This window comes from Macaca mulatta, chromosome X (assembly GCF_049350105.2).
Source record: "Macaca mulatta isolate MMU2019108-1 chromosome X, T2T-MMU8v2.0, whole genome shotgun sequence".
Lineage (NCBI taxonomy): Eukaryota > Metazoa > Chordata > Mammalia > Primates > Cercopithecidae > Macaca > Macaca mulatta.
The window spans coordinates 55633751-55657394 of record NC_133426.1 but is presented as its reverse complement, the minus strand read 5'-3'; the positions used below and the strand labels follow the sequence as shown (position 1 = coordinate 55657394).

Here is a 23644-nt window from a genome sequence, read left to right as displayed (position 1 = left end):
TTTTTTCTTTAGGTTTCTCTTCTCGTTTCATTTCATTCATTTGATCCTCAATCGCTGATACTCTTTCTCCCACTTGATCGAGTCGGTTACTGAAGCTTGTGCATTTGTCATGTATTTCTCGTGTCATGGTTTTCATCTCTTTCATTTTGTTTATGACCTTCTCTGCATTAATTACTCTAGCTATCAATTCTTCCACTCTTTTTTCAAGATTTTTAGTTTCTTTGCGCTGGGTACGTAATTCCTCCTTTAGCTCTGAGAAGTTTGATGGACTGAAGCCTTCTTCTCTCATCTCGTCAAAGTCATTTTCCGTTCAGCTTTGAGCCATTGCTGGCGATGAGCTGCGCTCCTTTGCAGGAGGAGATGCGCTCTTATTTTTTGAATTTCCAGCTTTTCTGTCCTGCTTTTTCCCCATCTCTGTGGTTTTATCTGCCTCTGGTCTTTGATGATGGTGATGTACTGATGGGGTTTTGGTGTAGGTGTCCTTCCTGTTTGATAGTTTTCCTTCTAACAGTCAGGACCCTCAGCTGTAGGTCTGTTGGAGATTGCTTGAGGTCCACTCCAGACCCTGTTTGCCTGGGTATCAGCAGCAGAGGCTGCAGAAGATAGAATATTGCTGAACAGCAAGTGTACCTGTCTGATTGTTACTTTGGAAGCTTCCTCTCAGAGGTGTACTCCACCCTGTGAGGTGTGGGGTGTCAGACTGCCCCTAGTGAGGAATGTCTCCCAATTAGGCTACTCAGGGGTCAGGGACCCACTTGAGCAGGCAGTCTGTCCCTTCTCAGATCTCAACCTCCGTGTTGGGAGATCCTCTGCTCTCTTCAAAGCTGTCAGACAGAGTCGTTTGCATCTGTAGAGGTTTCTGCTGCTTTTTTTTTTGTTGTTGTTGTTGTTGTCGTTGTTGTTGTTTAGCTGTGCCCTGCCCCCATAGGTGGAGTCTACAGAGACAGGCAGATTTCCTTGAGCTGCTGTTATCTCCACCCAGTTGGAGCTTCCCAGCGGCTGTTTACCTACTTAAGCCTCAGCAATGGCGGGCGCCCCTCCCCCAGCCTCACTGCTGCCTTGCAGTTAGATCGCAGACTGCTGTGCTAGCAGTGAGGGAGGCTCCGTGGGCATGGCACCCTCCTGGCCAGGTGTGGGATATAATCTCCTGGTGTTCCCATTTGCTTAAAGTGCAGTATTAGGGTGGGAGTTACCCAATTTTCCAGGTGTTGTGTTTCTCAGTTCCTCTGGCTAGGAAAAGAGATTCCCTTCCCCCTTGCGCTTCCCAGGTGAGGCGATGCCTCGCCCTGCTTCAGCTCTCGCTGGTCGGGCTGCAGCAGCTGACCAGCACCGATTGTCTGGCACTCCCTAGTGAGATGAATCCAGTACCTCAGTTGAAAATGCAGAAATCACCGGTCTTCTGTGTCGTTCGCGCTGGGAGTTGGAGACTGGAGCTGTTCCTATTTGGCCATCTTGCTCCGCCCCTCCTGTATATTACTTCTAAGAAGAATTTTAAAAATGAATCCTACACATGTGAGGGACATATTTTGATAAAGTACTCATTAAAAAAAAACCTTTAATGACATTGCTAAGATGCTCTATCTTGCTCTCTAATATCATTTCAAAAACACAGTGTTTTTATAAAGTATGGTCCCAACAGGAGGACAATTTATGAACTTCACATCAAAAGACAATTTTTTTTTCATGTTTCTATACCATTTTATTGTCATTATTATACTTTAAGTTCCAGGGTACATGTGCACAACGTGCAAGTTTATTACATACGTATACATTTGCCATACTGGTTTGCTGCACCCATTAACTTGTCATTTACATTAGGTATTTCTCCTAACGCTATCCCTCCCTCCACCCCATGCCCCATGACAGGCCCCAGGGTGTGATGTTCCCGGCTGTGTGTCTAAGTGTTCTCATTATTCAATTCCCACCTATGAGTGAGAACATGCAGCGTTTGGTGTTCTGTCCTTGTGATAGTTTGCTGAGAATGATGGTTTCCAGCTGCATCCATGTCCCTGCAAAGGACATGAACTCATCGATTTTTGTGGCTGCATGGTATTCCATGGTGTATATGTGCCACATTTTCTTAATCCACTCTATCATTGTTGTACATTTGGGTTGGTTCCAAGTCTTTGCTATTGTGAGGAGTGCCACAATAAACATATGCATGCATGTGTCTTTATAGTAGCATGATTTATAATCCTTTGAGTATATACCCAGTAATGGGATCACTGAATCAAATGGTATTTCTAGTTCTAGATCCTTGAGGAATCGCCACACCATCTTCCACAATGGTTGAAATAATTTACACTTCCACCAACAGTGTAAAAGCGTTCCTATTATTCCATATCCTCTCCAGGAGGTGTTGTTTCCTGACTTTTTAGTAATCACCATTCTAACTGGTGTGAGATGGTATCACATTGTGGTTCTGATTTGCATTACTCTGATGACCAATGATGATGAAGCTGCATAAATGTCTTCTTTTGAGAAGTGTTTGTTCATGTCCTTTGCTCACTTTTTGATGGGGTTGTTTTCTTCTTGTAAATTTGTTTAAGTTCTTTGTAGATTCTGGATATTAGCCCTTTGTCAGATTGCAAAAATTTTCTCCCATTCTGTAGGTTGCCTGTTCACTCTGATGGTAGTTTCTTTTGCTGTGCAGAAGCTTTTTAGTTTAATTAGATCCCATTTGTCAATTTTGGCTTTTGCTGCCATTGCTTTTGATGTTTTAGTCATGAAGTCCGTGCCCATGCCTATGTCCTGAATGGTATTGCCTAGGTTTTCTTCTAGGGTTTTTATGTTTTTAGGTCTAACATTTAAGTCTTTAATTCATCTTGAATTAATTTTTATATAAGGTGTAAAGAAGGGATCCAGTTTCGGCTTTATACCTATGGCTAGCCTGTTTTCCCAGCACCATTTACTAAATAGGGAATCCTTTCCCCATTTCTTGTTTTGGCCAGGTTTGTCAAAGACAGGTGGTTGTAGATGTGTGTTGTTGTTTCTGAGGCCTCTGTTCTGTTACATTGGTCTCTCTGTTTTGGTACCAGTATCATGCTGTTTTGGTTACTGTAGCCTTGTAGTGTAGATTGAAGTCAGGTAGCATGATGCCTCCAGCTTTGTTCTTTTTGCTTAGGATTGTCTTGGCAATGTGGGCTCTTTTTTGGTTCCATATGAACTTTAAAGTAGTTTCTTCAACTTCTGTGAAGAAAGTCATTGGTAGTTTGATTGAGATGTCACTGATTCTATAAATTACCTTGGGCAGTATGGCCATTTTCAGGATATCGATTCTTCCTATCCATGAGCATGGAATGTTCTTCCATTGTTTGTGTCCTCTTTTATTTTGTTGAGCAGTGGTTTGTAGTTCTCCTTGAAGAGGTCCTTTACATCCCTTGTAAGTTAGATTCCTAGGTATTTTATTCTCTTTGTAGCAATTGTGAATGGGAGTTCACTCATGATTTGACTGTTTATCTGTTATTGTTGTATAGGAATGCTTATGATTTTTGCACATTGATTTTGTATCCTGAGACATTGCTGAGTTTGCTTATCAGCTTAAGGTGATTTTGGGTTGGACAATGGAGTTTTCTAAATAAACAATCATGTCATCTGCAAATAGGGACGATTTGATTTTCTCTTTTCCTTATTGAATACCTTTTATTTCCTTTTCTTCCCTGATTGCCCTGGCCAGAACTTCCAATACTATGTTGAATAGAAGTGGTGAGAGACGGCATCCCTGTCTTTTGCCAGTTTTCAAAGGGAATGACTCCAGTTTTTGCCCATTCAGTATGATGTTGGCTGTGGGTTTGTCATAAATAGATCTTATTATTTTGAAATACATTCCATCACTACCTAGTTTATTGAGAGTTTTTAGCATGAAGTGCTGTTGAATTTTGTTGAAGGCCTTTTCTGCATCTATTGAGATAATCATGTGGTTTTTGTTGCTGATTCTTTTTTTGTGATGGATTATGTTTCTTGATTTGCATATGGTGAACCAGCCTTGCATCCCAGGGAAGAACCCGACTTGATCGTGGAGGATAAGCTTTTGGATGTGCTGCTGGATTTGGCTTGCAAGTATTTTATTGAGGATTTTCGCATCGAGGTTCATGAAGAATATTGGTCTAAAATTCTTTTTTGTTGTTTTTGTGTCTCTGCCAGGCTTTGGTATCAGGATGATGCTGGCCTCATAAAATGGGTTAGGGAGGATTCCCTCTTTTTCTATTGATTGGAATAGTTTCAAAAGGAATGGTACCAGCTCCTCTTTGTACCTCTGATAGAATTTGGCTGAAAATCTGTCTGGTCCTGGACTTTTTTTGGTTGGTAGGCTATTAATTATTGCCTCAATTTCAGAGCCTGTTATTGGTCTATTCAGTGCTTAAACTTCTTCCTGGTTTAGTCTTGGGAGAGTGTATGTGTCCAGGAATTCATCCATTTCTTCTAGATTTTCTAGTTTATTTGCATAGAGGTGTTTATAGTATTTTCTAATGGTAGTTTGTATTTCTGTGGGATTGGTGGTGATATCCCCTTTATCATTTTTTATTGCATCTATTTGATTTTTCTTTCTTTTCTTCTTTAGTAGTCTTGCTAGTGGTCTATCAATTTTGTTGACCTTTTCAATAAACCAGTTCCTGGATTCATCGATTTTTGGAAGGGTTTCTTGGGTCTCTATCTCCTTCAGTTCTGCTCTGATCTTAGTTATTTCTTGCCTTCTGCTAGCTTGTGAATGTGTTTGCTCTTGCTTCTCTAGTTCTTTTAATTGTGATGTTAGAGTGTCAATTTTAGATCTTTCCTACTTTCTCTTGTGGGCATTTAGTGCTATACATTTCTCTCTACATACTACTTTAAAGGTGTCCCAGAGATTCTGGTACTTTGTGTCTTTGTTCTCATTGGTTTCAAAGAACATCTTTATTTCTGCCTTCATTTTGTTATTTACCAAGCAGTCATTCTGGGGCAGGTTGTTCAGTTTCCATGTAGTTGTGTGGTTTTGAGTGAGTTTCTTAATCCTGAGTTCTAATTTGATTGCACTGTGATCTGAGAGACAGTTTGTTGTGATTTCTGTTCTTTTACATTTGTTGAGGAGTGCTTTACTTCCAACTATGTGGTCAATTTTGGAATAAGTGTGATGTGGTACTGAGAAGAATGTATATTCTGTAAATTTGGGATGGAGAGTTCTGTAGATGTCTATTAGGTCTGCTTGGTGCAGAGCTGAGTTCAATTCCTGGATATCCTTGTTAACCTTCTGTGTCATTGATCTGTCTAATATTGACAGTGGGATGTTAAATTCTCCCATTATTATTGTGTGGGAGTCTAAGTCTCTTTGTAGGTCTCTAAGGACTTGTTTTATGAATCTGGGTGCTCCTGTATTGGGTACATATATATTTAGGATAGTTAGCTCTTCTTGTTGAATTGTTCCCTTTACCATTATGTAATGGCCTTCTTTGTCTCTTTTGATCTCTGTTGGTTTAAAATCTGTTTTATCAGAGACTAGTATTGCAACCCCTGCTTTTTTTGTTTGTTTTTGCTTTCCATTTGCTTGGTAGATCTTCCTCTACCCTTTTATTTTCAGCCTATGTGTGTCTCTGCACGTGAGATGGGTCTCCTGAATACAGCACACTGAGAGGTCTTGAGTCATCAGTTAATATTGATATGTGTGAATTTGATCCTGTCATTATGATGTTAGCTGTTTGTGTTGGCCATTAGTTGATGCAGTTTCTTCATAGCATCGATGGTCTTTACAAATTGGCATGTTTTTGCAGTGGCTGGTACCAGTTGTTCCTTTCCGTGTTTAGTGCTTCCTTCAGGAGCTCTTGTAAGGCAGGCCTGGTGGTGACAAAATCTCTCAGCTTAGTTTGAGGCTTTGGTTGGCTGGATATGAAATTCTTGTTTGAAAACTCTTTTCTTTTAGAATGTGGCTCCCACTCTCTTCTGGCTTATAGAGTTTCTGCCTATGGTTCTGCTGTTAGTCTGATGGGCTTCCCTTTGTGGGTAACCCGACCATTTTCTCTGGCTGGCCATCAGAGAGATGCAAATCAAAACCACAATGAGATACCATCTCACACCAGTTCGAATGGCAATCATTAAAAAGTCAGGAAACAACAGGTGCTGGAGAGGATGTGGAGAAATAGGAACACTTTTACACTGTTGGTGGGATTGTAAACTAGTTCAACCATTGTGGAAAACAGTATGGAGATTCCTCAAAGATCTAGAACTAGAAATACCATTTGACCCAGCCATCCCATTACTGGGTATATACCCAAAGGATTATAAATCATGCTGCCATAAAGACACATGCACACGTATGTTTATTGTGGAACTATTCACGATAGCAAAGACTTGGAATCAACCTAAATGTCCATCAGTGACAGACTGGATTGAGAAAATGTGGCACATATACACCATGGAATACTTTGCAGCCATAAAAAAGGATGAGTTCATGTCCTTCATAGGGACATGGATGCAGCTGGAAACCATCATTCTCAGCAAACTATCGCAAGAACAGGAAACCAAACACCGCATGTTCTCACTCATAGGTGGGAATTGAACAATGAGATCACTTGGACTCGGGAAGGGGAACATCACACACTGGGGCCTATTATGGGGAGGGTGTAGGGGGGAAGGATGGCACTGGGAGTTATACCTGATGTAAATGACGAATTGATGGGTGCTGACGATTTGATGGGTGCAGCACACTAACATGGCACAAGTATACATATGTAACAAACCTGCACGTTGTTCACATGTACCCTAGAACTTAAAGTATAATCAAAAAAAAAGAAAAAAAAAAAAAAACAATGCCTACCTCATAGGGCTCATGGTGGAGATTAAAATAATCTACCCAAAGTACAGGCTGTGGAGACTTATGTAAATAACGTTCTCAATAAATGCCTTTAATTGTAAAAACAAAACAAAACAAAACAAAAAACATTTTTTCGTTCATTTCAACCTTGTTGAATCTGACCACTATGTGCCTTCGGGTTACCCTTCTCATGGAGTATCTTTGTGGTGTTCTCTGTATTTCCTGAATTTGAATGTGGCCTGCCTTTCTAGGTTGGGGAAATTCTCCTGGATAATATCCTGAGGAGTGTTTTCCAACTGGTTCCATTCTCCCCGTCACTTTCAGGTACACCAATCAAATGTAGATTTGGTCTTTTCACATGAAGACAATTATTTATACAACAGTGTTAAAAAATGGGACTTCTTTTCACATTGTTATAAATATGAAGTTCACCTGTTGTTTACAATTTTTAAAATATTGTATTTTCCAAATGCATACCTAGTACACTTTTTGGGGATATGCTTAGTAATGCTATGTGTGATTTTTCTGGAGGTTGATAGCTTTGCTTGCAGTAGATTTTCTTTAAAAGAATGGGCAGTTACGTGCATACTTCAAAAGTATTTTCCTATTTAGAGAAGTTATATAGGTTTTGTTTGCTATCTTAATTTTAGTTGCATTCTTTGATGTTAACATATTTTGTATAATTGTATTTATAGCTGTATTGAATCATGTAGTATCAAATATTAGATGTGATTTAATAGTGTTTATTTTTAGCCATTTTTTCATCATTTTAATGTTTATTTTTAGCCAGATGCAGATGTTCGGTGTCATTTCTTTGCCTGTTCAGTTACAGAAAATGGTGCTCAGTTGTAGAATGTACTGTACCTTTTAACACCTGATGTGTACATCACATGTAACAGGAAAGGTAACAATAAAATAGCAATCATTAAGAAAAAAATGGCAGAACAAACTCTATAAGCACAGTCTTATTTTCTTTTGTTATCCAGAATTCTTATGACTCTTAAGCCTCCCAGAAATTGAAAGCTGAATAAAGCAACTCAAGTTTCCTTTATTTTGCACTCGATTACAGCAATTTATAATTTTTTTAAAAAATGTTCCTCTGAAAGTATATCTGGATTATCTGAGGTTACTGAAGAAGCACCATGTCCAGCCACTGCTTTTTTTTTCATGCCACCAGAGAGCAGAAATAAGGATCAGAAAATACTGAAAAGAGTTCAAAACTCAAAGGTACTAGGTTGCAGCAGAAAAATGCAGGTCTAGTTCTAAAAATGAAAGTTTGTCTTGTTTGAAAAATTCACACACTAGCATATTAGAAGTGTAGTTTGTGATAAAAATAGTCTCATTAATTTCACACCCAGCTCTTTTACTAGTAAGTGTTAATTTGGGAGAAAAATGAGAAGCAAATGGTGACTACTCATATGCAGAATATTTTATTAATTCCAAGGTATTCTGTTAACTTCGTCTTTGCCTTATGATACAGAAGTAACATTTACAATTCCTTTTCAAAAAATACTGTTTGCAAATGTTGTTTTGTGATTTAGCAAATATACAATTTTGTATGAGCTATAATAGTTCATTGAAAAAATGTAAACTTTCAAGAGTTACAATTATGTTGAATTAAATGCTTTTATAACTTACTGGCATTTTTGTACCCCCATTATGAAGGTTTTGCAACTAAATTTGTACCTAAAAATCTATTTTCTCCTGGATTTTTTTAATAACATTGAAGGCAAAAAGCTATTCTTAAATCTGATACACAAAAGTTTATTTGCATAGAAAAGATGTTAAAGATAATTTTGAAATTAGAAAAACAAATGCTGAAGTGTTTGTTGTTGCTGCTGGTTTGTTTCTTTGTTTGTTTGTTTGTTTTTTAGCAAAACACCACTGATGCCTCTTGGCTCCCAAAAACCCACAAGTCCAAACACCTAATAATTTTCTCTTAGTCACTCATGGTCCTCATGTATTTAAGCCACACTGAACTTCATGCTATTCCCCCAAAACACTCCATCCATTTTGTTCACATTGTTGCCTCTGTAATGCCTCTACTTCAGTTTACCTGTCCAGCAAATTTCTATTTATTCTTCAAAACTAGCTCAAAATGTATTTTTTCCAATGCCTTTAATGTCTTTCCCAGGAAGAATGTCTCCCCACTTCCATGTCAATTTCTCACATCTGTTTTATCACATTTACATTATAAATATGTCTCCCACTAGTATCCCTCAGCTTTTTATCCTCAGCATCTAAGATGGACCTTGACGCATTAGCATATCTTCAATAACATCTTGAGAACTAAAAAGAATGAAAAACAAACCTTTATCATCAAAAGGCTTGGGGTTAATACAGGAATATTTCAAAGGACGTTCAACATACAAACTAAAAGTAGCTGTTCAGGATTATTTGTTAATATTGGAATTAGATGACAAAGAAACAAGGCTTAGAAGTCCAGGGCCAGAAATAGAAAAGTGAGGTTCTGAAGGATGGAATGGGTTACTTAAAAAGGAGATGTAGCTGATGGATGGTAGAGGAGGAAACTTGATTCTCCATCACAAGTGAAATTCTCTTCACATGGCACTCGAGGTTCTCCATGGCTTGGCTGCATCCTGCCTTTTATGCTTTATATTCCACTGTTCACTTTAATGTGTGAAAATACTCTCTACAAACAAAATTCCTTTCTTTCACAAAACACATCCTTCTTTCCTTAGTTTCCATGCCATTGTTTCTAGGATTTCCTTCCTTTGCTCAATATGTGGAACAACAACCACTCTCCTTGTGTGACTTTCCATGACTTTCCAACTTGATTTAAGTTCTGCCTCCCCTGTACCCACCTCTAACTTTACTTAACACCATTATTGTAACAGTAGCTAAAGACAGGCTTGGCACCAACCAGGCTGGGTAAGTTTAGAGATTAATGAATATCAGTCAGGGGATAAGTAAGCCCAGTAAGGAAGGCAGTATTCCAAAAAGGGAGCAGTGGTATTTCAAAGATGAAAGAGAGAGGTCAACAACTCTGGCTGACTCATGCACTCTTGGATTCTCTCCCTTTGAGCAGAGGCTAAGGCACGAGTCCCCTCCCAAAAGCGGCGGTGCCCCTCCTTAGTGAGCTTCCAAAGGCAAGAGTGAGGTCTTGCATTATCTTCATCCTTAAGGCTGTCTGGCATCTTCTCAAAGCTGTCCAGGAAGCAGAGATTGTAATGAATGGTGCTCTTCCAGCCATCTGGAGCTGTCCAGAAAAAGGGGAAATGCTGTCGGGTGAAACTGTAGATCTCCTGCACACTGAGGCCACAGTGGGGGCTGTTTCTTAATGCTAGGGAAATAAGGTGGCTACAATTGAGAGGGGGCCGTTGCCAGGACTTCACTTGGCTGTTGATTTGCCATAGCTTCTGACTCTGGAAGCACTTCCTTTCAGGGGACAGGAGGGAGTTGTCCTCTTGTTCCTCAGCCTCCTCTTCTGTGAGCTCAAACTCACTGGGGGAATAAATATCCTGCTTCTGTAAAAGAGACTGCTCACTGGAGGAAGATGGCAGAGACTCTACCACTTTGTCCTCTGAGCAGTTAGACTCTTCATCTTTTAATGGGGGCTGAGGGAAAGGAGAAATGCTTGTCAGATCCTCTTTTTCACTGGGCTTTGGGGCCTCCTGGCTGCCAAGGGGGCACAAGATATTGGGGTCCACCCACATCCACAGATTGGGTTCACAGTGAGGACCATCTTCATCAGGACTGGGTCTCCTCTTCTGAGGCATCTCTGGGGGCTTCATTACTCGGACTTTGTATTTGGCAAGGATCTGCTCAGCTAAAGGGCACTGGTCTGTGGTACAAGGCAGAAATAACTCATTCCCCATGTCCCAGTCCAGCAGCCCTGGGACCTGGCCATGGAGACTGTACCAAAATTCACAATCTTTTAGTTTTAAGTCCATCTTTAGTGGAGAGATAGGTGGAGAGAGACTTCTGGAAGAACAGAGATCTAGCAGGCACTTAAAGCTGTTGTTTGGGCACCATTTTTTAATGTAGTATATCTCACCTAGGGAGCTTATCAGTAGGCCGGCTAGAAGCACTGAAGAAAGAGGCACCAATGCCTCACTGATTAGTGGTCAGACCCGGAGAAATCTCAGCTTTCTGGAACAAGGCTCAAAACATGGAGGTAATAAAAAAGAGCTTTTGAGCAGAAAAACATTTTTAGGTGGAATTCTTGAGCTTTGATTGGAAGCAGAAAGTCGCTTCGAGAGGAATCATAAACTTTGAATTATGTGCAAACTACGGTGACTTGCATAACAGGTGATCATCTGGTACATATTTAAACTCTTGATGAGTTCATTTAATGAAGGGACAAACATATGTATAGATCACATTATATTTCTGAGTCTTCCTTAATTGTTTAAAAAATCATTTCATTCATCAAGTGTCTTTGGATTTCTGTTAAGCGCTTTCACATAGATGATCTCAACTGATTTTCATCACAGCCCTGCAAGATAACATGGTATTATTAACCTCATGTCACAGATATGGCAACCGAGATTTACATACACAAGTAAGTATAAGAGCTAGATTCACAGCCCAGATCTTCTTTTATTTTCACTATACCCATTGCCTCTTGATCATACTCAACATACGATATTACAACAGGCAGCAATATGTGCAACCTGAGTTTTATAGTAAGATGGTAACTATCAGAACATGGCTTCTATTATTCTCATAATGATACTAGAATCTAACCTTGCTGCCATTTTCAATCCTTTTCTGGGAAACAGCTGGCTTTCCTCTCTCCAGGTCACCTTCTCAGGAAATGAATTCTGAACTATATGCTGAACAGTAGGACCAAAATTTATCCACAGTATGCAAGGTCCTGAAAGCCCCAGAGCTTCTATTTCCAATAAGTTCATGCTCAGGATATTTGTAAGAAAAACAAAATGCCAAGGTTTCCTTTAATTCAGTTTGCACAAAATCCATGTGTAAAGTACGCTATTTCATTAAAGTCATTACATAGGACTATGTTGCAAACATATCCAGCAAATGTCATTGGGAGCTATTGGAGAGGCACTTTAATCTCCATATGGTTTCCACACTCTGGTTCTCTTCTACTCTAAATGATCTTTCACACAGATGGCCTGAGTGGTCTTTCTACAGCATAAATATAAAAAATAACACAACAGTTGTACCAACTGTTAATTCTTACAGAATGCTGTAAGCACTCTAACTCGTAAATCTTCAAAATAATCGTATGAAGTAGGTACTCTTATTCTTCCTTTACAGAGTAAAAAACATAAGGCACAAAAAAGCCTAAGTCACAGAGTTAGTAAAGGCCAGAGCTGACTTTCAAATATAGGCAACCTGACTGCAGAACATGTGCTTTTACTCACTATACCAATCTTCTCTATTTTGGTATTATAACATAAAATCTTATAACTTAATGCAACATAAAAGGCCCTCCAAAATCACCCCTGCTCATCTTTCCAGGCTAACTTAACACCCTAGCTTTCTTGCTTCATACTTCACGTCCAAGAAATACTGAAATGCTGGGATCTTCACCACACACCGATCTTTTTCTCGTGTCTCTTTGCTCAAAAACATTCGCTTAAAATGGCTTACTACCCATTGCCTTGACTTAACAAACCTCTGCTCATCTTTTAAGACTATAGAAAGCCTTCTCTAATAAAAACACTGCTTCCATCTTCCCACAGGGAATTAATGGGTCTCCTTGCCAGTGGGGCACTGATCTTGGAAAAGCAGGAGATTAACCTGAAATATTTAGCTTATTATGCCAACCACAGAGAACCTGGCAGCATTTTAGTGCTCAGCAGTCTTTTATTCCTTAAATGGGGGCTCTAGTGTTACAGAATTTCTCTTCCATCTTCACCTGGGAAAGTGCTCCAATCCTTAGATATTGGCTAATAAAACCAAGTTATCACTGTGTATTGTTTCTTTAGGCCTCATTTAGAAACATTCAATATTTATGTATTGAGCATCCAGCATGTTCCAAGAAGTATGTAATAGGTCTGGCAGATGAGTAAGACACAACCCGAGAGGATATCACAGAGTAATGGGGAAAGACAGAGAAGTGAAGAGAAAGTTAAAATACACTGTGATGAGTATTAGACACTGCAATAGAAGACCATAGAGAGGAACAACTTAACCCCAGATAATAGGAATCAAAAGGGATCCCATAGAAAATATTACTTAGGCTTAAAAGACATGTTACCCAGAAGCAGAGATATGGAGAACAGGCTAGCACATGCCAATCAGGTACACATTCAACACAGTATATGTACTATACAAAGCAAAACCCATAAAACTATATGAGTTTTAGAGTAAGATGGTAACCATCAAAAGATGGTCTCCGTTACTTTCAAACACATGTTAGAACCCAACCTTGCTTAAGTGTGCTCCAGAAAAGGAGACAGGGACATTTTGCACATGCTCTGGAAAAGTACTCAAACTCATATTTGTGGGTAGCCTGTTTCAAAGGTCCAAACCTATCCCAAGTGTTGATATAGGCAAAAATGTCAGCGATTGATGAAACCACATGTTATAAGCAAAGAATGGTACACAACAACATAATAAGTTAAATTGGAAAAAGTGGTGAGAACTCATAATGACCTTAGAAATACCTCTTTAGCATGGGCATGCTTATGCTTTCTCTGTCTCTTACACACACACACACACACACACACACACACACACACACACACACACGCAGTCCCACTGGTATGGTTTGGCTCTGTCTCCCACCTAAATCTCATGTTGAATTGTAATCCCCAATGTTGGAGGAAGGACATGGTGGGAGGTGATTGTATCATGGGGATGAATTTCTCCCTTGCTGTCCTCATGATATTGAGTTCTCACAAGAAAAAGTCAGCAATATTAATAAACCCTCTTGTTACAATAAAAAATTATTTCAAGAATGTGAGGAGCAGTGTTAAAAGGATGAAAAGTCACCTTAAAAGGGCTCTCACTACCAAATTGTAACTTTTTTTTACCACATATGTTATGATTAATTGAAACTCTTTTAGTCTGCTAAATGTTATAAGTATATGATACTCTTAAAAATACAAAAGGTAGTTGTGGGTTGCATGCAGTGGCTCATGCCTGTAATTCCAGTGCTTTGAGAGCTCAAGGCAGGAGGGTTGCTTGGAGCCAAATGCTTGAGACCAGCCTGGGCAACACAGTGAGACTCTGCCTCTATAACATTTTTTAAAATCAACTGTGCTTGATGGCATGCACCTGTAGCTCTAGCTACTCAGAAGGCTGAGGTGGGAAGATTGCTTCAGCCCAAGAGTTCAATGCTGCAGTGAGCTGTGATGGTACCACTACACTCCAGCCTGATCGGTGGAATAAGACCTTTTATCTTTTTTTTTAAAAAAAAAAAATAGGTACTTGTAATGAAAAAAATTGCCATAGGATATTTAAGATTTGTTGCTTTTATATATGAAACTGCTAAATATTCATGGGTACTTTTTTCATTTTAAGTATATGTCTTTTGTAAAGCATAGATATATACTTGTTTCTATCAATGGGCAAACAAGAAAGAATACAGGAAAAACGATGAATAAGCTATATGTGGTTCCACAAAAACAGGTACGATACCAATGACTGCTGTGTATAGTTGTATAGGTTGCATGCAGCCCAAGGGTGCCTGTGATGGTTAATACTGAATGTCAAGTTGATTGGATTGAAGGATGCAAAGTATTGATCCTGGGTGTGCCTGTGAGTGTGTTGACAAAGGAGATTAACATTTGAGTTAGTGGGCTGGGAAAGGCAGACCCACCCTTAATCTGGGTGGGCACCATCTAATCAGCTGCCAGTATGGCTAGAACATAAAACAGGCAGAAAATCATAAAACGACTAGACTGACCCAATCTTCCGGACTACCATCTTTCTCTCATGCTGGATGCTTCCTGCCCTCGAACATCAGACTCCAAGTTCTTCAGTTTTAGGACTCAGACTGGCTCTCCTTGCTCTTCAGCTTGCAGATAGCCTATTGTGGGATCCTGTGATAGTGTGAATTAATACTTAGTAAACTCCTCTTTGTGTGTGTGTGTGTGTGTTTGTGTGTGTGTGTGTGTGTGTGTGTGTGTGTGTGTATATATATATGTATATATATGGGGGGTGGGGAGACAGAGAGCGCTCTGGCATTGGCTAATTAATCATGGTGTTCCTAGAAGTGAAATTGATAGGAAGCCTACTGCATTCCTACTTAATTTATATAAGCAGAAAACTTCTAGGTCGAATGGACAAAAGACTAATTTGAATTATAAAAACAGAGAATCACAGCCTCTCAATCAATTTCCAGGCTTGAGCCAGTTTACAGACCCAGAACCCCTTGAATGAAGGGGAGGCCGGGTCCCCTTGAGGAAGAACCCTGTTACACTACTGACAATTTTTATACTGTTACTCTTTCTCCCATCCCTCCACAAGGAGACCTTTGGCCTTTTACCAGGGTAACTATGCATTGAAGAAACGGAAATGATCAGACATTTGGGGGACTACTGGACACTGGCTCTGAGCTGATGTTGATTTCGGGGGACCCAAGACGTCATTGTGGTCCTCCAGTTAAAGTAGGGGCTTATGGACGTCAGGTAATTAATGGAGTTTTAGCTCAGGTCCAACTTACAGTGGGTTCAGCGGGTTCCCAAACTCATCCTGTGGTCATTTCCCCAGTGCCAGAGTGTATAATTGGCATACACATACTTAGCAGCTGGCAGAACTCCTGCATTGGCTCCCTGACTGGTAGGGTGAGGGGTATTATGGTGGGAAAGGCCAAATGGAAGCCATTAGAGCTGCCTCTACCTAGAAAAATAGTAAACCAAAAGCAATATTGTACCCCTGGAGGGATGGTGGAGATTAGTGCCACCATCAAGGACTTGAAAGACACAGGGATGGTGATCCTCACCACATCCCCACTCAACTCTCCCATTTGTTTGGTGCAGAAGACAGATTGATCTTGGAGAGTGACAGTAAGCTTAACCAAGTGGTGACTCCAATTGCAGCTCCTGTACCAGATGTGATTTCATTGGTTGAGCAAATTAACACATCTCCTGGTACCTGGTATGCAGCCACAGACTTGACAAATGCTTTTTTCTCCATTCCTGTCCATAAGGCCTACCAGAAGCAATATGCCTTCAGCTGGAAAGGCCAGAAATACACCTTTACTGTCCTACCTCAGGAGTATATTGACTCTCTGGCTTTGTGTCATAATCTTATTTGAAGAGACCTTGATCGCTTTTTGCTTCTGCAAGATATCACACTGGTCCATTACATTGGTGCCATTATGCTGATTAGATCCAGTGGGCAAGAAACAGCAAACACAGTGGACTTATTGGTGAGACATTGGCGTGCTAGAGTGTGAGAAATAAATCTGACTAAAATTCAGGGACCTTCAGTCTCAGTAAAATTTCTAGGAGTCCAGTGGTATGGGACCTGTCAAGATACTCCTTCTAAGGTGAAGGATAAGTTGCTGCATTTGGCCCCTCCTACAATCAAGAAGGAAGCACAGCACCTAGTGGGCCTCTTTGGATTTTGGAGGCAACACATTCCTCATTTGGGTGTGTTACTCCAGCCCATTTATCGAGTGACCCGAAAGGCTTCCAGTTTTGAGTGGGGTGCAGAATAGAAGAAGGCTCTGCAACAGGTCTAGGCTGCTGTGCAAGCTGCTCTGCACTTGGGCCATAGGACCCAGCAGATCCAATGGTGTTTGAGGTGTCAGTGGCAGAGAGGGTTGCTGTTTGGAGCCTCTGGCAGGCCCCCATAGATGAATCGCAGCAGAAGCCTCTAGGATTTTGGAGCAAGGCCTTGCCATCTTCTGCAGATAACTACTCTCCTTTTGGCCTGTTACTGGGCTTTGGTGGAAAGTGAACATTTGACTATGGGTCATCAAGTCACCATGCGACCTGAACTGCCTGTCATTAACTGGATGCTTTCTGACCCATCTAGCCATAAAGTGGGTCGTGCACAGCAGCATTCCTTCATCAAATGGAAGTGGTATATTCGTGATCGGGCTTGAGCAGATCCTGAAGGCACAAGTAAGTTACATGAGGAAGTGGCTCAAATGCCCATGGTCTCCACTCCTGCCACCCTGCCTTCTCTCCCCAAGCCTGCACCAATGGCCTCATGGAGAGTTCACTGTGATCAGTTGACACAGGAAGAGAAGACTAGAACCTGGTTCATAGATGGTTTTGCATGATATGCAGGCACCACCTGAAAGTGGACAGCTGCAGCACTACAGCCCCTTTCTAGGACATCCCTGAAGAAGAACCGTGAAGGGAAATCTTCACAGTGGGCAGAACTTCGAGCAGTGCAACTGGTTGTGCACTTTGCATGGAAGGAGAAATGGCCAGATGTGGGATTATATACTGATTCATGGGGTGTAGCCAATGCTTTGGCTGGATGGTCAGGGACTTGGAAGAAGCATGACTGGAAAATTGGTGACAAAAAATTGGGGAAAGAGGTATGTGGATGGACCCGAGGAGTCAAAAACTCTGAAGATATTTGTATCCCATGTGAGTGCTCACCAACAGGTGACCTCAGCAAAGGAGGATTTTAATAATCAAGTGACAGTTTGCTAAGAATGATGGTTTCCAGCTGCATCCATGTCCCTACAAAGGACACAAACTCATCCTTTTTTATGGCTGCATAGTATTCCATGGTGTATATGTGCCACATTTTCTTAACCCAGTCTGTCACTGATGGACTCGGGAAGGGGAACATCACACACCAGGGCCTATCATGGGGAGGGGGGAGGGGGGAAGGATTGCATTGGGAGTCATACCTGATGTAAATGACGAGTTGATGGGTGCTGACGAGTTGATGGGTGCAGCACAGCAACATGGCACAAGTATACATATGTAACAAATCTGCACGTTATGCACATGTACCCTAGAATTTAAGTATAATAATAATAATAATAATTAATTAATTAATTAAAAAAAAATCAAGTGACTAGGATGACCCGTTCTGTGGACACCACTCAGCCTCTTTTCCCAGCCACACCTGTCATCGCCCAAGGGGCCTACGAACAATGTGGCCATGGTAGCATGGATGGAGGTTACACATGGGCTCAGCAACATGGATTTCCACTCACCACAGCTGACCTGGCCACTGCCACTGCTGAGTGCCCAATTTGCCAGCAGCAGAAACCAACACTGAGCCCTCAATATGGCATCATTCTTTGGGGTGATCAGCCAGCAGGTTGATTATATTAGACCTCTGCCATCATGGAAAGGGCAGAGATTTGTCCTCACTGAAATAAACACTTACTCCAGATATGGGTTTTCCTATCCTGCACGGAGTGCTTCTGCCAAGACTACCATCCATGGACTCAAAGAATGCCTTATTCACCGTCATGGTATTCCACACAGCATTGCTTCTGACCAAGGCACTCACTTTACGGCTAAAGAAGTGCAGCAGTGGGCTCATGCTCATGGAATTCACTGGCCTTACCATGTTCCCCAACATCCTGAAGCAGCTGGATTGATAGAACGGTGGAATGGCCTTTTGAAGTCACAATTGCAATGCCAACTAGGTGACAATACTTTGCAAGCTTGGGGCAAAGTTCTCCAGAAGGCTATGTATACTCTGAATCAGCGTCCAGTATATGATAGTTTCTCCCACAGCCAGGATTCATGGGTCCAGGAATCAAGGGGTGGAAGTGGAAGTGGCACCACTTGCCATGACACATAGTGATCCACTAGCAAAATTTTTGCTTCCTGTTTCCATGACATTACATTCTGCTGGTCTAGAGGTCTTAGCTCCAGAGGGAGGAACGATGCCAGCAGGAGACACAACAACGAATCCATTCAACTGGAAGTTAAGATTGCCACATGGACACTTTGGGCTCCTCCTATCTTTAAGTCAACAGGCTAAGAAGGGAGTTAGAGTGTTGACTGAGGTGACAGACCCAGAGTATCAAGATGAAATCAGTCTTTTACTCCACAACGGAGGTAAGGAAGTGTATGTATGGAATACAAGAGATCAATTAAGGCATCTCTTAGTATTACTATGCCCTGTGATTCGGGTCAATGGGAAACTACAACAGTCCAATCCAGGAAGGACTATAAATGGCCCAGACCTTCAAGAATGAAGGTTTGGGTCACTCCACCAAGAAAAAAAAAAAACCCACAACCTGCTGAGGTGCTTGCTAAAGGTAAAGGGAATAAAGAATGGATAGCAGAAGAAGGTAGTCATCAGTACCAGTTATGACCACATAACCAGCTGCAGAAACGAGGACTGTAATTGTCATGAGTATTTCCTCCTCCTTTTGTTAAAAACATGTTTGTGCATGTATACACTTGCACTAAGAAAATACCTTAATTTTATTTCCTTTTTCTGTTCTCATGTGACATAAGATTTATTGACTTCATATCAGCATTTAAATATTGTTAACTTTATGTAATAGTATTTGGGTTGGGGATTGGTGCATTTCCAGGTGTATGAAGGATAGTTGTTTTATATTAGTCGTAATTATGACTTTATTGTTGTTTTTATTTGAAGATTACATATGATCTCAGGAGATGTGTATGGGCTCAAGATGACAAGGGGTGGACTTGTGATGGTCAACACTGAGTATCAACTTGATTGGATTGAAGGATGCAAAGTAATTATCCTGGGTGTGCCTGTGAGGTGGTTGACAAAGGAGATTAACATTTGAGTCAGTGGGCTGGGAAAGGCAGACCCACCCTTAATCTGGGTGGGCACCATCTAATCAGCTGCCAGTGCAGCTAGAGTATAAAGCAGGCAGAAAAACATAAAAAGACTAGACTGGCCTAGCCTCCCAGCCTACATCTTTCTCACATGCTGGATGCTTCCTGCCCTTGAATATCAGATTCCAAGTTCTTCAGTTTTGGGACTCGGTCTGACCCTCCTTGCCCCTCAGCTTGCAGATGGCCTATTGTGGGACCTTCTGATCATGTGAGTTAATACTTAATAAACTTCCCTTTATATATACATATATTGTGTTAGTTCTCTCCCTCTAGAGAACCCTGACTAATACAGTGCCCAACAAGATAGCATAAAATTTAGCCTGAGCTCTGTTTTCCAAACCATGTGCTCTGGTTCTGTGGCTGTGCCAATTCCAAAGTGGTGTCTCTTTTTAATTCACACAGAGGAGCCATTCGGTCACCATGTGGCCAAACTGTATCTTCCTAGATGGGACATCTTTATTCTAATTCACACAAAGACCAGCCGCCATGTATACCAAGAACTAGTAAGACAGATTAATACTGATGGTCACAAATAATAATCATGTAGAAATAGGTCCAATAGAGTGTTGCAAGATGATTAACAACATGATTTAAAGAAAGGAACTACCGGCTGGGCACAGTGCCTCACACCTGTAACCCCAGCACTTTGGAAGGCCTAGGCAGGTGGATCACGAGGTCAAGAGATCAAGACCATCTTGGCCAACATGGTGAAACCCCATCTCTACTAAAAATACAAAATTTAGCTGGGCGTGGTGGCACACACTTGTAGTCCCAGCTACTCGGGAGGCTGAGGCAGGACAATTGCTTGAACCTGAGAGGCGGAGGTTGCAGCACGTGGAGATCACACCACTGCACTCCAGCCTGGTGGCAGAGTGAGACTTTGTCTCAAAAAATAAAAAAGAAAAAAAGAAAAAAACTACCTAAGAAAACTCAATCCCTTATCTTCTAAAAAATGAATCCTTTCAGAAGTCCTAATAATTATAATGAAATATTAATAAGGAATACATAAACCTGAATAATGCTAACAGACTAGATAAATATAGCGAGAAGACAGGACAGGATAATGGATACTAGCAAACATGTATAAATTAAAGAATGCTTCATTTTTGTTAAAGACAAGTTGCCAAAAAAGCAAAACAAAAGCAAAAACAAAACACCTCTGTGTGATGGAAAGGGAATTAGTACCATGAGATAATAAATAGAAAATTGTTATTAAAAGGACTTCAGCCAATACATTATGGTTAAATCATTTTGAACAACCCAATGATGTCTTATGACCCTCTTGCCCCAAGAATCAATTTAGTTGATAACCTGTATTCTGTTAGCTTGGCATGTCTGAGATGGTATTTCTCTTTTCCGCTCATTTGACTAAGATTATTGAAATCCTAGGATTATGTAAAAAGAAATAAAAGTACTAAAATCCTGGGAAGATAAAATAAGTTAGCTCAAGGAAGAAAAACATGCAAGACTGCAAATAAAGAATAAATAAATTAAACCTGTGGTATTCGTATTGTAGAGTAAATTTAAAAGTAAATCCATGGAGATATATATATATTTTTTGTTATTATTATACTTTAAGTTGTAGGGTACATGTGCATAACGTGCAGGTTTGTTACATATGTATACTTGCGCCATGTTGCTGTGCTGCACCCATCAACTCGTCAGCACCCATCAACTCGTCATTTACATCAGGTATAACTCCCAATACAATCCCTCCCCCCTACCCCGACCCCATGATAGGCCCCGGTGTGTGATGTTCCCCTTCTCGAGTCCAAGTGATCCCATTCTTCAGTTCCCACCTATGAGTGAGAACATGCGGTGTTTGGTTTTCTGTTCTTGTGATAGTTTGCTAAGAATGATGGTTTCCAGCTGCATTCATGTCCCTACAAAGGACACAAACTCATCCCTTTTTATGGCTGCATAGTATTCCATGGTGTATATGTGCCACATTTTCTTAATCCAGTCTGTCACTGATGGACATTTGGGTTGATTCCAAGTCTTTGCTATTGTGAATAGTGCCGCAATAAACATACGTGTGCATGGGTCTTTATAGCAGCATAATTTATAATCCTTTGGGTATATACCCAGTAATGGGATGGCTGGGTCATATGGTACATCTAGTTCTAGATCCTTGAGGAATCGCCATACTGTTTTCCATAATGGTTGAACTACTTTACAATCCCACCAACAGTGTAAAAGTGTTCCTATTTCTCCACATCCTCTCCAGCACCTGTTGTTTCCTGACTTTTGAATGATTGCCATTCTAACTGGTGTGAGATGGTATCTCATTGTGGTTTTGATTTGCATTTCTCTGATGGCCAGTGATGATGAGCATTTTTTCATGTGTCTGTTGGCTGTATGAATGTCTTCTTTTGAGAAATGTCTGTTCATATCCTTTGCCCACTTTTTGATGCGGTTGTTTGTTTTTTTCCTTGTAAATTTGTTTGAGTTCTTTGTAGGTTCTGGATATTAGCCCTTTGTCAGATGAGTAGATTGCAAAAATTTTCTCCCATTCTGTAGGTTGCCTGTTCACTCTGATGGTAGTTTCTTTTGCTGTGCAGATGCTCTTTAGTTTAATTAGATCCCATTTGTCAATTTTGGCTTTTGCTGCCATTGCTTTTGGTGTTTTAGACATGAAGTCCTTGCCCATGCCTATGTCCTGAATGGTACTACCTAGGTTTTCCTCTAGGGTTTTTATGGTATTCGGTCTAACATTTAAGTCTCTAATGCATCTTGAATTAATTTTCATATAAGGAGTAAGGAAAGGATCCAGTTTCAGCTTTCTACCTACGGCTAGCCATTTTTCACAGAACCATTTATTAAATAGGGAATCCTTTCCCTACTTCTTGTTTCTCTCAGGTTTGTCAAAGATCGGATGACTGTAGATGTGTGGTATTATTTCTGAGGACTCTGTTCTGTTCCATTGGTCTATATCTCTGTTTTGGTACCAGTACCATGCTGTTTTGGTTACTGTAGCCTTGCAGTATAGTTTGAAGTCAGGTAGCGTGATGCCTCCAGCTTTGTTCTTTTGACTTAGGATTGTCTTGGCAATGTGGGCTCTTTTTTGGTTCCATATGAACTTTAAAGCAGTTTTTTCCAATTCTGTGAAGAAAGTCATTGGTAGCTTGATGGGGATGGCATTGAATCTATAAATAACCTTGGGCAGTATGGCCATTTTCACTATATTGATTCTTCCTATCCATGAGCATGGTATGTTCTTCCATTTGTTTGTGTCCTCTTCTATTTCACTGAGCAGTGGTTTGTAGTTCTACTTGAAGAGGTCCTTGACATAGTTGGATTCCTAGGTATTTTCTTCTCTTTGAAGCAATTGTGAATGGAAGTTCATTCATGATTTGGCTCTCTGTCTGTCTGTTACTGGTGTATACGAATGCTTGTGATTTTTGCACATTAATTTTGTATCCTGAGACTTTGCTGAAGTTGCTTACCAGCTTAAGGAGATTTTGGGCTGAGACGATGGGGTATTCTAAATATACAATCATGTCATCTGCAAAGAGGGACAATTTGACTTCTTCTTTTCCTAACTGAATACCCTTGATTTCTTTCTCTTGCCTGATTGCCCTAGCCAGAACTTCCAACACTATGTTGAATAGGAGTGGTGAGAAAGGGCATCCCTGTCTTGTGCCAGTTTTCAAAGGGAATGCTTCCAGATTTGCCCATTCAGTATGATATTGGCTGTGGGTTTGTCATAAATAGCTCTAATTATTTTGAGGTACGTTCCATCAATACCGAATTTATTGAGCGTTTTTAGCATGAAGGGCTGTTGAATTTGGTCAAAAGCCTTTTCTGCATGTATTGAGATAATAATGTGGTTTTGTCTTTGGTTCTGTTTATATGCTGGATTATGTTTATTGATTTGCGAATGTTGAACCAGCCTTGCATTCCAGGGATGAAGCCCACTTGACCATGGTGGATAAGCTTTTTGATGTGTTGCTGATTCCGGTTTGCCAGTATTTTATTGAGGATTTTTGCATCGATGTTCATCAAGGATATCAGTCTAAAATTCTCTTTTTTTGTTGTGTCTCTGCCAGGCTTTGGTATCAGGATGACGTTGGCCCCATAAAACGAGTTAGGGAGGATTCCCTCTTTTTCTATTGATTGGAATAGTTTCAGAAGGAATGGTACCAGCTCCTCCTTGTACCTCTGGTAGAATTCA

General features: G+C 40.6%; 1 protein-coding gene across 1 annotated transcript; it reads right to left on the bottom strand.

The window, feature by feature from the left end:
* Positions 1-9665: 9665 nt before the first annotated feature.
* On the bottom strand, positions 9666-10695 carry FOXR2 (forkhead box R2). The gene has a single exon (XM_015127475.3). It carries the CDS (start codon positions 10693-10695, stop codon positions 9760-9762), a length of 936 nt encoding a protein of 311 aa, XP_014982961.1. The 3' UTR covers positions 9666-9759.
* Positions 10696-23644: the final 12949 nt, after the last annotated feature.

What these genes read in the sequence shown, in the direction of transcription:
- FOXR2 (XM_015127475.3), bottom strand. Translation starts at nt 10,695, where the DNA reads ATGGACTTAAAACTAAAAGATTGTGAATTTTGGTACAGTCTCCATGGC.